General features: G+C 40.1%; 1 protein-coding gene across 1 annotated transcript in view; it reads left to right on the forward strand.

The window, feature by feature from the left end:
• Positions 1-16,413, forward strand: part of PLCB1 (phospholipase C, beta 1 (phosphoinositide-specific)) — a 394,102-nt gene that overhangs the window by 267,203 nt on the left and 110,486 nt on the right. The window contains exons 10-11 of the mRNA XM_009886082.1: positions 6,907-7,053; positions 15,152-15,309. Of these exons, the coding sequence (XP_009884384.1) occupies positions 6,907-7,053; positions 15,152-15,309 (305 nt within the window). The remainder of the gene's footprint in view (positions 1-6,906; positions 7,054-15,151; positions 15,310-16,413) is intronic.

Below are 16,413 nucleotides of genomic sequence, written 5' to 3' on the forward strand. Positions count from 1 at the left end.
TATCGACAAATTTAACACACAAGCAAAGGCTGATGTTAAAGTTGTAAGACTGCAGTGCAAAGAAAAGCGTAGATAAGTGGTCTTTTCTGCTGTCAGTTGTGCCTCTCTTGTTTTCTGTCCTAGTCTGTCGCAAGACTTTGCCCAAAGGACTGGAAGGCTCCTTGGGGCAGGCTAGGCAGAGCTGGGGAAAATCAAGTAGCAATCAAGAAGCTACGCATACAGCTTACCTGTGGAAATAAGGCTGACGAAGTTTAGTTTAAGCAGTTGGGTTGAGAAGTTTGCAGGATTAGCTGTACTTTTATGTTTCCTTCAGACTACTGCGCTGCTGGGGTTTTGACCTTTATCCTGGGCCACTGCAGAGGGCACTGAACAGGTGAAGAAGATTCTTTTAGAAGCTCAGCCCTACTTTGAACCCTCATGTCTTTTATCCTGTACTTGGCAGAGTGCTGCAGGTGTTGAGTGAGCAGGGGTTTGTTTACATCCTCAAGTTGATGAGCTGGGAAGCTCCCAGGGACCCACGAGCATTTCTACATCCAGAACAATATGCTGGCCATGCTGGCACGCTAGAGAGGTTGGGAAAGCAGGAACTCGTCATGTTACCTATGTCTCATTAAGCAGCAGGAGAAGGATTGTTGTGTCAAAAGCAGCCTATGCTTTTGGCAGCCCTCGAAACTGCATGAGAACAGTTTTACGTGAGGCTATTGCCTATGCCTGTACTTGCCCAGGAAAGTGCATAGTGGCCTGGCCCTGCACAAGGACTGTCACAGGCCTTGATGAGAAAAATATGCTCTGTTCTCTAGATTTAGTCAAAGAGGATTATGAAGAACCTTGTGATAACACAGTAAGTCTTCATATAGAGGAGCCTCTGAGAAGCATATTCACAAAGTACAGTCTATCCTATCAACTGGTCCAACTGACTGGCTGGAACTCCTGTTGCATGGCAAATTTGTGAACACCATCTCCCAGGAATGGGGAGATTCCAGATCTCATAAACTGCAGAAGAAAACATTTTGATTGATGAATGTTGACAATATCCAAAAAGAGAGGATTCACTTCATTACCCCTATAGATTTTGTGAATTTTCAATAGGTCCTTTGCCAGCAGTATGCCACCTGCCTGCATACAGCTTCCAAGAAAAAGGATTTGGGATGATGGAAGTGATTCTGTTGTCTTTTAGACCTGACAAACATTGACCCCAAAGGATCCTTGTTTCTTATGGGCAAAGCAACAGTTACATTCTTACATGCTTTTCTTTAAACTGCCATCCAGGAAATTTTATGTCTTTGATCCAGTGTAATAGATCTTGAAAGGTACAGGATCATGTAGCTGTAGCTAATAAGGAAGTATTGTGAAATACGCAGAACTTGCCACTTCATTTGTGCTCTTTCCCCCTGCCTTGTAACTATTTTGGAGCAATCAGGTGGAGCCAGGGATGCAGAAAAAGATCAAGCTGCTACACAAACATTTCCCATGTTTTGTGTAATGGAGCTGATCACAGCCTGGGATATTCAAGGGAATCTTTCAGCATCCCTATTAAATATATTACTTTTCTATTAGGAAATTATTTCTCCCTCCTACCAAATTTTAGTGAATAAATAACCAGATTTGGTTGACCTCACTTGACTGTCAGTCTGGTGGTTCTCCTTTGATCTCTGCATGAATTTAACCACCAAGCAGGTCGTATGGAGCAGCCATTCAAGGCATCCTGTGGATCCACTTGCTAAGAAGCTGCTTCACACTTTGCTACAGGTGAAATGCTGAACACTGGGGCCATTTTTGGAGTCCCCTATAATGGCTTCCTCTTCCTTTCTGCAATTAAGGATAAGGTTTGGAGGCAGCAGGTGGGACAGTCACTGACAAACTCCCCACCAAGCAACTGGCAGATGAAGTTGAGCTTCCAAATTAAAAATGCAGGGGAGAAAAGGGATTGCAGCCATGCTGCAGAAGGACTGTTGGCATGTGCAACTGCAGTCCAAGCAAAGCTTCAATCCACAGTGCAGAAAAGTAGCGCAGGGATAAATCCAGAACCTGATACATTGAGCTCTGTATGAGTTTGGACTAGATTTCTCTTGTGAAATGATGGCATGGGGGAACTTCATCGTGGGAATAACAGTTTGCATGAGCAAGCGGGCGGTCCTGACTGCGAGGGTACTTTGCCATGCATTTCATACCTAAAAGGTAATGGGTAAAATGTTCAAAAGATTGGAGGAATCGAGGTCCCTTTCTTTTAGAAGCTTCCTTCCCATTTGGAGAACAGATTTTGGAAGGTCTGTAGATGTATAAATATGGAGAGAGGCATGTAAAGGCATTTCCAGACTTTCCAGTGCCTCTAGCTCATAGAAGTTTTTAATTCAGATACATTTTTAGAATTGCATAAAAGTGTATGTAATTTATAATTTATAGACAAGTGTTCAGCTGCACATTTATAATTTTGAGGTATTGGGAATGTCTGTGATTAAGAATACATTAGATGCTTTCATATTTCTCCTCAGTATGTTATACAAGACAGCAAGTACTTGCTCTTTTATTTACAGACCTGTTCCATTGCACAACAAAAACATTGAAATTGATCTGTTAGTTACATGGCTGGCACAAAACTTTAGCCAGTCGCTTATGTGTCCTTTGACAGTCAAATATCCTGCAGCTGACATCCATCATGGGTTTGTTCTTCTCTGGACTCCATAGACAGAAGAAATACCCATGTTAATCATCAAACACAGCATATGAGCATCTTCGGTGTCAGAGCTGGGTGGTTTTGACAAACTCTGCAAATCCTCCAGCTGTGGCACATTGTGCGGTCGCTTCGTGAGATGTGCTGAGGCGGCACTTGTCCTATGAGCAGAAGTGGATCTGCATTCAGTTGAAAACAGAACAATTGGTTTCGAATACCCTTCATTTTCCCGTTCGGGTTGCGTTGGCTGTGGGCGCGCAGCTGCGGTGCCTCTGTGAGGAGAGGCCGGGGCTGGCCCCGCCCCACCCCACCCCACCCCTTCCAGACGGTTCTGGCCGGTTCCAGTGGCCCCTTGTCTGGTCAATTGGGGCAGGTGGGTGTAAAAAAGGGCAAAATAAGGCCAGCAGCAAGGAGTGAGGGGAAAAGTGTGAGGGGGAAAGTTTGAGGAGCGGCCCTGCGAGCCCTGAGGGGAGAGGAGGCGGAGGAGGAGGTGCAGGCCCAGCCGGGGCCGGCATTGCCCTGTACGGCAGAAGGCGTTCCAGCAAAAAAAAAAAGAGTTAAGTGTTGGACATTTAAATAGACCACACACCACAGGAAAAAGGAGGCGTTTCTATGTTTATGCTGTTTGAAGTGTTTTAATATAGCACTGCTGAGTGACCCCATAGGGAAATTCTAATTAGTCAGATAAATAGAGATATTTGAGGGGGAAAAAAAGAGAATAAATTTCTCGTGCTGGTAAACTCCAAACCCCTCAGAGGAAAGGCTCTTCACTGAGCGCTGTAGCTGTTGACATAGCTTCTGTTATGGTTACAGCTGTGTTTGCTCTTCTGAATCTGGCTTTGCCAACATAGCTAAAAGAGAGTCATCTGGAGTCTTGGCTTTCTTTGTGTTGCACTTAGGATTATTTAGTAAGGTCTTGAACCAAACATTGCTGAAGTTGGTAGTAGCGTTTCAACAACCAGTAGTGAGCTTTGGGTCTGCCTGTGTCCAAATGAGTGACATCAGATCAAATTTAACGTGGCAATGGTGAGTGAAAAAGACAATCTAAGACCACAATTTTAAGTATATAATGCACAGCAGGTATTTTGAAAGTTTCATCAAAGACCTAGGGGTCAGATGATTTTAAGGTAATTATGTGGAAGCCAAAAAAAAAAAAAAAAAAAAAGAAAAAATTGTAAATCTGTCTTGTCCCTGTGTCTTTGCCTGGTGTGTTTCTTTTCCCTCTAACTTTATATATCTAATCATATCATTAAATCTTCCTAATGTATTTCTGAAGATAAAGGTGACAGCTGTAATGGAAAGAACTGATCGCAGATTTTTTTCTCTTGGCAATGACTGTGGTAAATTTGTAATATGCTTAAGAAAAACAGAGAAGAAATCTTACCAATAAATTGAGGCCATTTCATTTTGGATGACTGTCCAGCAAGGATCGTTCTCACTGCAGTTGGTCTCAGAATATCATTAACATTGGTCACAAACAATCTACTCTTTAATATCCAGGATACAAAGTCCTTTTGACATCTGCCATCTCTGTTCCACAGTCAAACTCTCACTGGTGCAATATCGGCTGTAATTGAACTTGCAAATTGCTTCACTTTCTGAAATGCTGACTGCTTAATTATGATGGGGAAAATAACATTCTACAGCCATAAGCTCAGATAACCGTGTAACTCAGAAACTACGTAATTATACGTGTGAATAATAGTTGCTGTGATTTATGTTAATACCAGTGGCAATACGCAGAAGGACCACTTTGCAGACCTTGTCTGACTTCAGTATGGAGGAAATGCAGGTCTGGGCCTTGCTTCCTTTTATGCCAAAGGTGTTCAAGTTCACTCCAACAGGCTTCAAGAGATTGTGCAGTTCAACTCCCAGCTTAACCCACAGGTTTTCCATGGGATATTGTCCAGTCACTTAATTTATCCTTAGCTGCAGGTCTCCAGCTGATAAACAAGAACTGCAAGGACCCTGTTTTTCAGGTATAATCTGAGGATTAAACACAGAGATCGCTTTGAGATTCTTGAATGCTACATCTGCATGAACTGACAGTGTCTGTATAACAAAATGGAAAGCTTTTTTTCTGAACACCATGTGATTATGATACCACAGTTTTTTGAGGAATTGTATGTATAAAGAACAGTATGTTTCATTTTCACCTGGAGTAGTAATGACAGAGAATTTAAGCCTCCTAGTCTGGCTGAAAGGAATGCATTCAAGACAATACAGAGATATTAAAGATGACTCTAGATGAGTTGTCTCAAACATCAGAAGTTGCAAATCACTATAGCGTGGCATGGTTTTGCTGGTTTTCCTTGTAGCAGCTATCCCTTTCAGATCTTACCCACTTTTCCTGTATGAAGTTGCTTGTGTGGTATGGATGTACGCCACAGACAATATGTATATGTTCACACCCAGTGAACTTGGTGCAGAGTGGATTTAATGTACGCCACAGACAATATCTATATCCCAGTGAACTTGGTGCAGAGTGGATTTTAGCTCGCTAATTCCATGATAGCACCTGATACTGTTTACTTTCATAATGTCTCTCTGGTAGATTCACGCAGCAGGTAAGTTATTCGTAAATCTTTAGTTTCATGAAAAAACCCTAGCGGTGGATTTTTTCCTGATTTTTTCCATTTTATATTTTTTCTTGTGAAAAGGAAAGTACATAGGCTTCTGCCTGTGGATGATTAATTACTCTATAACAAAGCAGCTGTGGAGCCTGACAAGATTGCACTCAGATTACAGTCTTAAAATAGTGGATGGACTTGATGTTTTTCCTTCCAACTATCTTACAATTGTTGTCATAAGAATGAATGATAATTGCATTGCGCTGTATTGTCACTACATTCCTTGTCATATGAATAGGTTCATTTAGTGCCACCATCTTGGCTTGTTATGAAAATGAGGCATCTGACCTTAAGACTGTTGGATCTTTTCCTCTCTGATCAAGAGCCAAGTCCTAGGGTCCAAGCACAGGTTTTAAGTAAATGTGTTACATGCTATATTTGCATTGTGTGGCTACAAGCTCTATAAAAATGCTGCAGGGTTGCCCATTACTTTTTCATATACTAGAAAAATATGTGTAAGTTTATATGTTTTAGGACAAAAAGGGACTGACTCTAAAAGGAGTGAATAGCAGAGTTAGAAGTAGAACTCAAGTCTTCCATTTTTCGATGCAATAGTTAACTAAGGTTTTTTTCAATAGAGATACTATGCAGAGTACTTCGGGTTGGGGACAAGAGGTAAGAAATTCTCATTGTTGGGAGTCACCAAGGCACACAGCTGCTTCAAGGTTCTTCAGAGGTACAGAAGATCTGTTTTACTATAGGAAGTAACTGAATTAACTAAAGCTAAGTGGTTGAGTAAATCTACAGGTGAAATCTAAACAACATAACAAAAATACCAGGCAAAGAAAAATGTCTCAAATTTGTTCAGTTAAGCATTAGTCTTCAAATATAGACTAATGGATTTTTATTTTTTTTTTGTAGTCTAAATGTACAAGTTGACACTAACCTTAAAATCAACTTTATGCAAAAGCCTCGACAGAGACATTTATCCTGACGTAATAAGCACAGCTCCACTGAGATCAATGGTGATATTTAAGCTCAGGATAGGAGTCAGCTTTCTAATTTGCCAGCAGCATATGAAATAATCATTTATGCTGGCTCTCCAGTGAGATATGAATTGGAAGACAAATATAAAAATTACAAAGCAAAGCTCAGTTCCAACTTGAAAGGTAGTTCATTTAGTTGGCTTTGCTTTGCTTTACTTTGAAGTTTGGTTGCATTCATATACACACACTGAATCCTATTCAAAAGAGGTTAAAGTTACCTGTTTCTTTGAGAGGCGCTGGTTTCTTGGTTTCCTCTGGAAAGCATGCTTTCTTTTGTCCCCAGAAGACCCCTTTCCTTGTTAGGCTTTGATTTATTTTCTGTGTTCTTATAGCCCTTTCTAACTCTGCCCTGTGCCCTTGATTATCTGTAGACACTGATTATGAAATGATTTATCTTTGGTACAGGTAGGGGGATGTGTATTACCTGCAACTTATATGGCTGAAAATGAGGTAATAGTAACAAAAGAATATAGGAATAGCTAGTCAAAGGCCAGTCTGACGATTATATGGTCTTTCACACGCACCACTGCGTAAGTGTATGTTGAACATAGAATCTGTTTGTCACAAAATCTGTACTTGAAATTAATTGCTGCTTTCCCTGGGTCTGTGTTTCTCTCAGGACAGATATCAGTGGATGGATTTATGCGATATCTGAGTGGAGAAGAAAACGGTGTTGTTCCACCTGAGAAACTGGATTTAAATGAAGATATGTCTCAACCACTGTCACACTATTTCATCAATTCCTCGCACAACACCTACCTCACAGGTACAGCGTTGGGGAGATCTGATTTCTTATCTTACAAAAATTCATAGCTTATTTGCAGTGGTACCATAAAATATACTAAAGGCATCAGCAGTAAATGATGATGGAGCTTAGTCTTCAGGGAAGCAAGGGTAGCACTTGATTGTTGTCCTATCTGCTATACACATACATCAAATCTACTTTTATTAACAGGTGAGCAGCAGTTGCATTGTTCAGATAAGGTCCAGTCTGAAGCCAGTGAAGTCCTTGGAAAGTTTCCCTCAACTTAGATAGGATTCCAGATTAAGGTGCTTATTTGAGGATGAAAGGGAATGATGTACTTTTTATGACAACCAAGGATAGCCAGACAAGTATGTGAAGCAGAATATGGGAAGCATCTCTGTAGCTAATAAATTTGGCCCTAAACATTAAATCTGACAGTTCATTGAGCTCCGTGAAATTTGCTTTGATTCAGAGATTAAGGAGTTCCCAATTTGGCACGTAGCTTTCTGACAGTCCATTCATATCTACAAGGAATGGAAATCGGGTCTCTGACTATATCTAATGTCTGAGCTGAAATTTTTAGGTGCTGTCATGTTTTTAAAAAGGCTGAGCACCCAGAAGCTCCTGTTAATTTGAATTAGATTTAATGAGTTTGAACTTGTTTGCACAGCAAAGTTAACGATGTTTTAAGATTCTGAAAAAACTAAGGCAGGTTAGGAACCCAACTTTTGGCAGTCATTTTCCAGACTAAGATGTTGTTAACTTGTGAGAAAATAATTGTAAATTTACTATTTTAGTTTTGCTTATATAGGAAGAAATGTTTTTGACAAGCAGATGTGCACAGGGAGTTCTCTCCTGTTTGATTTGATGTGCACTTTGTCTTGTCACGTTTGCTTATGACTTAGCATTATGTTAAAAAAAAAAAAAGTAATGCTACAGTGTGTGCTAAAAATGTGGCTTATGGATAACATAATGTTATTAACAAACTTGCCTTAACTGAGCAAGTTCTTCAGAATGCCAGTATACCAAAACATAAACTAAACCATGCAGTGGTGATGGCCAGTTTAAACAGACCATGTGGTAGTTACCTTCATCTGTTTTGTGTTTGTTATCGCACTTTCTACAGCACCTTCTAGTGCTTTCATAAAGTGAATGAACTGTCACTGTTTCCATCAGACACCATTTTTCAGAGGTTTATATCTTGGCTGCAAAATGTGTTTTGTGCTAAAGCTTGTCATATAAGTATTCAGCTTGACAGCGATTTTGTTTCTCTAAATTAAAAGAAATGAAAATCAGCATGGCCACTTCTAAGTTATGATTCCAATATGCAGAAATTTATGCTCTGTGGAAAAGTGCAGACATGTCCAAAGCAAAAGCCATTTTTAATCATGATATTTTGCAGGCCTCTTACCTCCAGTATGGACTTTGTTCTGTCAGTGAGGATTAGGACCCTCTTAAGCCAAATGCCACAGCTTTATACAGATTTTCTGGAAGAAAACAGTAAAGCTGTTATACAAATGTGGGAAGCATAAACCCACAGGGAGTACAAACGGTGCAGTTTAAAGTCGGTCTGAAGTGGTAAAATACTGCATTCCCCTCTACCAGCGTGAATTTATAGTCACTACCATACCACAGATTTTTATCAGGGCTGATCAAGACAGAGTCAAGTTCTAAAGGTCTAGAAGCACATAGGCCAAAGAACTAAGAATTAAGGGTGGGAATTCATGATTAGTCCAACCTATTCTAAATGTTTTAACTGCATCACAAGTGACCTAACATATTTAATTATTTTAGGAGAGAGAAAGTTTACCTTGAAACTTTGCATCTGCAGGTTTCTTTGCTTGCATTTCTAAATAATTTCCGAAGCTACATTTGGAAGTATGATCCTTAGTCTTAATTTAACATAAAATTCCTGGCTTAGTAAACTGGGGGGAGTAAGTCAGAGTAAACTCGGGGGACAGTGCAAAATAAGTTTGAATCTCTTTTCAAATTCCATTTAAGAGTGTATATTTTCACATTTACAGGCACAAAACGCTTGCCCTTCCCTTTTAGTGGGTTCATTATGTTCAGTAAATGTGTGGCAGCTGGCCGACAATGGGATTAATGATTTGATTTTTATCTGCATATTACAAAAACTGTGAGTCTTAGATTTTGCTTTGAGGCTAGACCAGATACAGCAATCACATTGCCATTTGCTTTCTTCCAACAAGGACTTAGTAATATTAATAAAATTAATGGTGGCAGACTATTCTTTTTCCCAAGAAGATTTCAAAGGGTCTGCTGAAGTGCTCATGACTTTGGAAGGGAAGCTTCAGTAGCACCTCTGCCCTCATTGGAACTGTGAAAAAGCAACTAGTCACGTAATAATTATTAGGACAATAAGAAAACTATTCAGTCTACCAATATTTTATGATTACTGTGCTTAATGTACTACCAATTATCTCTTCTTTTGTTAGTTTTTTAAACCCAGAAAAAGGATGCACAAAGAAACATTATTAAATAAAAAGAAACATGTGCACACTCTGAATTTATTTTTAATTACGCTGATCATTTTCCTAGCCTTTAGTAGAAACCCTTGGCAGTACATCAAGTCCTGATTATTTATTTAGAAGTGTTACTGCTTTATTTTTTCTTAGGGAAATGTAATTTTTAAGAATAAAGGTAAAAATCCACGAAGAACAAAGTGATTTATACTGAACATAGGCTAGCTCAAAGAAATGTCATCTTTTGGGAACTTTGGAAACTGTCTCTTTTTTTTTTTTTTTTCCTCACTGGTATCATATTTATTTATTTACTCCTTTGAACCGTTGACGTTCAATCCTGCTTTTTTCTGGTTTCCCACCAGGCTCACCTCAGGTTACTGCTGTTGACACAGTGGGGAGTGACTTTGCAGTATTTCTCTCAGCAGCACCCAAAGTCAAAGACAAATGATTATGTATCATTATCAGCATTGCAGACTTTGGCTATGCAACTTGCAGTTGTTTATGTGAAATGCAAAATGTGAAAATCACAAGCCTTTAACGCATGTTTTGTCTTTGGCTAGAAGGAAAAATAATAGCAGCAGTAGGTTGCAGAACTCTCGGTTTAGTGTGGGTAGCCAACTTGGGACTCTCAGCATCTGCTTCCCTGCTTACAGTCCAGTACTTTCAGTTGAGGGGCATGTTCTCTTCTTTAATGCTGCTGTGGCCTGTCCTCTGCTGTCCTCCAGCTTATCTGTTCTCAGTGACGCCGCAGTCCTAACTGTTGTTGCTTAATATCTGCATTCAACACTTCCTTGAAACCTTCTTCACTTTCAAAGACTCCAAAACAGTATCTTCAGTTTTGAAGAGGACAGCACTGTATGGAAGGGAAGGAAAGCTGGGTGATGCCTGCTCTGAGCATGGGTTTGTCATACCACCAAGAACAGCTTTTGCCTGGCCACTTCAGCCTCTAGAGCTGTGCTGAGCTCAGGTGATCGGCTGGCAAGACCCAAGGCTCTGCTCTCTTCCAGCCCGACCACATCCTTCCTGATGGACTAGAGGTTAGGAGAGCTCAGGGAGCTCGTACAGCAGAGAAGAGCTGAGTTGAGGAGGAGCTGTAGCTGTCTTCCTGCCAGCAGACCCAGCTGAGCCTGTTCAGTAGTCTAAGGCAGATGAATTAGGTTCTTCCTGGCACTGGGGTCACAGCTTACCTTAGCATGAGGACTAATGGGTGTTTGTGGGGGTATTTTTTTTTTTTTTTTTTTTACCTTCCAGCTGTCCGTATTTTTCATTATTCCCCTTCAGAATAACATAAAACCTTGTGTAACACTGAAGAAAACAAATGAGTTTTCAGAGATGAAGTTAATTTGAACGTGATGACATCACCTCACAGGAATGAAGCCACAGATTGCTATCTGGGCCCTGTGGCCTGTTCAGTGCAACTGTGGAAGCTGCTTCTACAGTTACATTGGTGAACTGATTGTAACCATTTAAAGCCAAACGTCAGTGGAGGGAAAGCTGTTGTTGCTTCACAAAGTGGAAAGATGTTCTGTGTGGAAGGTCTTAGGTGGAACTTTCTGAGATAACCATTTGGTTCCCTGCTTTCAAAAAAAATCCTATACATAAAAAATAACTTCAATAAGATGGTGAATCCCATCTGCCTGACTCTCTTGCATCTTCCTCTGAGGCAGTTTGGCTTTTGTGAGAAGATGAATTCAATTAAGCAGAGTGAGTAAAAATTCCTTAGGTCTCCTGCTCTGCCATGTCTTTATATGGCTGCTCTAATTTTGACAGCTGAGTGTTCCATACTAGCACCATTAAACCTCAATTTATCTTTTTGTGGTCCTAAGGGGTACCTGCTCTCCCTTACCAGCCTTACCCATGCCAATTCCCTCTTTCTGAAGCCATACTCTTAAGTGAGGGAATTTCTGCTTTTAGAGGTGAGCGGAACCTTGTCAAGGGGAAAGAAAAAATCATATAGATTATATCCTTAAGGCAAAATTAGTTATTCTAATACAGATCAGCAACTGACACCAAAATTTCTAGAGGAAGCTTGCCCTTAGTAGCAGCAGAAGTGAACATAGAGTTAAAAAAATATTGTTTGATCAGATCTGAGATAGTGAGTTCTCAATAAGGAGAAGAAAAGACAGATCATGAAAGTATTTTGTTTCCTTCGTGTAATATTTCGTTCACTACTGCTTAGTGAGTTTTCAAGATCCTCTGCCTTCTCTTATTTGCCTCTTTAGGCCAACCAGTTGAAGCCTATTGAAATAAGAGATATGTTATTTGAAGCATATGGAAATAACAGATATGTCATTTTCTAACCCCTCTTCTTTAAGGAGGATAAAACTGTGTTGAGGATTGCGTGACCTCTCTGACTCCAATAGCAGCTTTTGAAGATCTTCAAATAGCTGAAATCTGTAAGACAAAGATAGAGAGAGCCAGCATCAGGGGAAGGACTCTGTAAGTAGGTACGATGGGTCCCGCTCCCTCACTGCAGTTGGAGAGACCCAGCTAGTCATGCGAGGTGTCTTTCTCAAGTGGGTCCCACAGCTAGGATGAGGGTTACCCCATGCACCCTGTGCCAGATTGTGTCCATCACGTAGACTGGCTGCAGCGTGGGAGCTGCTAGCAGCTGAGCTGAAATGCAAATTCAGAGGTTGGCCAGCCCAGCCCTCCTGGCATCCACAAGCATTGCATCTTCTGTTTGGGTGGGCCTGAATCAATACTGACAGCAAGTGTATTCCTGCTGTGGGCTGGAGCAAGCCTGACCACATGTCCTACTTTGGTCCAATATGAGGTGTTAAAAATAAAAGCCATGGGGCAAGAGCCTTATTTTGACTTGTTGCTGCTGAAGTCAGAGCCATACTCCCAGCTGTACGACGGTCTGAGTTTGCATGCTGAAAACTACAGTGTATGATCCAGAGCCCTGTTGGCTTTTCCAAGACTTGCCTGAAGAGAGGAGGTTTAGCAGCTCATGTTTGTGCATGGCGAAGGAATTACACAGGCACTTCTTCATGCTGGGAGAAGGTGGTGCCATGGGTGGGCGAGAGGGCAGCAGCACCCTCTGTTTCTAGAATAGTGAAGACTCAGGTGATTCCAAATAGCTGGATCCAAATATCCCCCAGAGGATACATGTCATAAAATTGTAACCAAATTTTAAGTCCATGTCTTGCAAATAACTTGCAGTTGGAAAAACAGTGATTAATGAACCCAACAAGGGTGCACTTGCTGAGAAATGAGCAGCTTAAAGTTATAGAAGTGTGGAATCGATCTGTATGGGGAAACACAGGTCATATCCTCAGCTTATATCAATTAACACAGGCTCATTTTGTTTAGTGTCCTGTCAGGTATGATTTGGCTGATTAGGTTTTTTCTTTACTATAGTGAATTTTTGTCAAAATCTGTTTCTCCTTATCCAATATAGTGTGAAGAGATACAAATATTATGGTATTACTTTAGATGCTGTTTGTATTATAGAAGGGAATACATAATGCTTTCAATTTCCAGTATTAAAAAATTGATCTGTACTTGGGATACTAAAAATATCATACTGGAAGTATTCCCTTTAGCATCTGTGTTAGCACACTTCAGAATGCATCTATTAGAGGGGTGGTTTGGAATAGATGCAAATAGAGACTCACTTACCAGAAATTTATAAATAATATATACAAAAAACATTTGAGGGAACATTCCTAATATTCCGTATTTCAGAAAAATAAGTTAAAAACAGTATTAAAACATTTGCTAACTTTTTGTACTCTTAGTGGGAGTCTTTCTGAAGAATCAAATGTTTTGGAGGTTGAATATCCTCTTACCCTTAGCAGGAATCCTTCCAAAATGTCTGAGCCTTATTAATAAGGTAGTGTGGAGAAGTGTCATATGGCAAGCGATGCATGTCATGATTTGCTTAAGCACTTCTGAAGGTTAAGGATCTCGTAGTCCAAAATGCTTAGCAATATTAATGGCCAGTAGTCTCTTAGGACATGAAGTTGAGTGTTTTGTTAATCATAGAATAGTTTGTTAATCAAAATTCAATATGCTTTGAGGGAAAAGAAAGACAACGTGAAAACAGTTTTCTAAGTGAATGTAGTTTTTTAGCTAGCAGAGTTCAGTGGATCCATATAATGACAGCCAAGTTTTCACAAGCTTAGGGATGAGTACACAGAAATGTGTGCTGTTGTATCCTGATCCACACTCATGCTTGTTTGCATCCTGCAAAGAAGAGCCACTGCTTACCACAGACATTGAGATGACACCAAAAAGGCTTTTATGTGAGTAAAGATAACCTGCCATAATCAAAATGGAAACACAGGGAAAAGTTAAGTAAAAAAAAAAGAGAGACGTGTTGTCACTTTGCTGACTCCATTTGGATTTTCAGAACCTTCCAGAACTGGCCAAATTCTTCTGTTATTAACATTATTTCTCATTGCTTCCAGCAGGAGCTGAGAAATCTTACAGATTTCAACAAGAGTAATGTTAATACCTTGTGGAGTATTTATGATTGCTCCAGCTCATGTATCAAACACAAAGGGTAGACAGGAATTTTCAGATAGAAGGGTTTTTCTCTTACAGTTCTAAGTGGAAGGTAAAAATACAGAGAAAGCAGACAATGCTATTTAGTGAAGCAAACCTAAACATGTAGTTCCGAGCATAAAGCCTAAACACAGAACCACAGAGACAATAAAATTATTGGAGTAGTCTCCTTTATATTATACGCTAGTCTGGATATGAAGTATTTATATGACCCCCATCAATGAGGAATCTTTAGCATAAATGAACTCACTGCCTCCTTAAAAAAAACAGTGAATTCCTTTCAAGGAATCCAGGAGGGTCTTCTAAGGAAACCTGTTTGAAAGCAGGAAACTGCATCCATTTTCTTCACATCTAAAAAAAAGCACTAAACCATTCTTCCGTTATTTTTACCTCTCTGCTGCAAGAAATTTGTATCCATATGACTGGAATCAAACCTATTGCAGGAGATGAAGACACCCTGGCTGGATATCCTTCTCTGAATACTACTGGACTTCTTCGTTGGTTTGGGGGTTGGGTTTTTTTGTGGGGTTTTTTAATACTTCCTGAGTTTGGGAAAAGCTGAGTTTTCCTTGTTTATTTTTAGATTTATGTTATGTCATTGTTGGAAACTGGTAGTTTAATTAAATTTCTCTCCACGTAATGCAGTATCACGTCTGAAAATTTAACTGACCAACTCAGTGCGGTGATATGAGGCTTAGTAACAGTACCATTAGTGACAGTGCAGGAGGTTTATTTTATCTTGTATTAAACTGCACTGCATGTCATCAGAAAATGTGATCTTGCTGTCCCGAGTCACCTCTGAATTTCACATTGCTTGTCAAAGGATAACAAAGTCTTTTAGAACTAAGCCACGTTATGTTATGTTATGTTACGTATTCGATGCTATCTATCAGAAGTTTTTGAATTGGCTTCAGTTCAGTTATTTCTCCTCACTCACAGCATTTTAACTGAGGGCAGAATCCAGACCATGACATTATTTCCATTATGTTCTTGGGCTTTTTGTGTGCCTTCGAGTGTTATTCCTCTCAGCTGAGGGTAAAAGATGCTGTTATTATGAGATTATTTGTATTTATTCCCGAGGCCCAAAATGATTTCCCGTTTTTCATGTTCTTGTGCTGTTGCAGCTGGACAGCTGGCTGGTAACTCATCGGTGGAGATGTATCGGCAAGTGCTGTTGTCAGGCTGCCGCTGTGTGGAGCTGGACTGCTGGAAAGGACGAACAGCTGAAGAAGAGCCGGTCATTACACACGGTTTCACTATGACAACAGAAATATCCTTCAAGGTACAGCAATAGAGCACACTTGGCTTTAGCTAGGACAGTTTTTTTCATGTAAAATGCATCACAAATACATTACTAGAATATTACTGCAAAGGTGGAAGGGAAGAGAAATGTGAGGGCAAAAAGATGTTGCAAGAAGTGATTTCAGAGCAGATGCAGAATCATTGGAAGAGAAGAGTTACATTATTTGGATCTTGCACAGGAAGAGATTTTGGTTCTTGTCTTTCTCCATGGCTCAGTGCCCAGGTCCATACTCCTGTTCATGTCTCTGCATCAAATCTCACGAAGGGGGAGAAATAGGGTAGACCACAGCGAGCGCTGAAAGACCGGGTATTGCTACCACAACTGCTTTTACACAGTGTGAATCGGGTTTGTGGATGAGTCTGGAGTCAGGACAGTAAGGAGGAAGGAAGGACTGGTTTGTGTTAGAGCTCCATAGTGTGTGGCAGGGAGGAGAGCTGAGATGAAGGTCACAAGGATTTGAACAGCAATAAGCAATGTATCAGTATACTCTTTTTCTCTTCTCTGCCTGGTAAATGGGAGTGGGAGACAAAAGTGCTGAACTGAGGTAGGAAATGGCACAGCTTATAATGATACATCAGAATATCATTTTTGAAGTGTGAAGAAATAACGCTTGTTCAACTGAGACATGAACTCGCCATGGAAATGCGTCTCTAGACTTACCTGTGTGCAAGGAGTTGTGGAAAAATATTCATTACTGAATTTGGTTGTTACAGGTGTTAGATGTGGCTTCTCTACTAGCTACAGCCTTGAAGCATGTCTCCCACACTTGAAGCATGCGTTATTGGGGGTTTTTTTGTGTCTTCTAGTGCCTTCATTTAGGAAAAAAAGCAAACAATACTGTCACACAAACAAAACAGCAAATTTCACTTGCACCAGAACAGTCCTTTCTTTTTTTTCAATTTGTTTTCTTGAACTCCTCACTGATTGAGTTAATCACAGGAAAACATAAAACACAACCTTCTTGCACGTTTGTTATTAACTTTCCAGTTAATAAACTTCCTTTAATTAAGGAAGATAGTTCTCAACTCCTTTGGTTAAGAGCAGGAATTTAAAACAAAGTTAATCTGATGCTTAAAAGGATCA

This window comes from Charadrius vociferus, unplaced genomic scaffold (assembly GCF_000708025.1).
Source record: "Charadrius vociferus isolate BGI_N301 unplaced genomic scaffold, ASM70802v2 scaffold455, whole genome shotgun sequence".
Lineage (NCBI taxonomy): Eukaryota > Metazoa > Chordata > Aves > Charadriiformes > Charadriidae > Charadrius > Charadrius vociferus.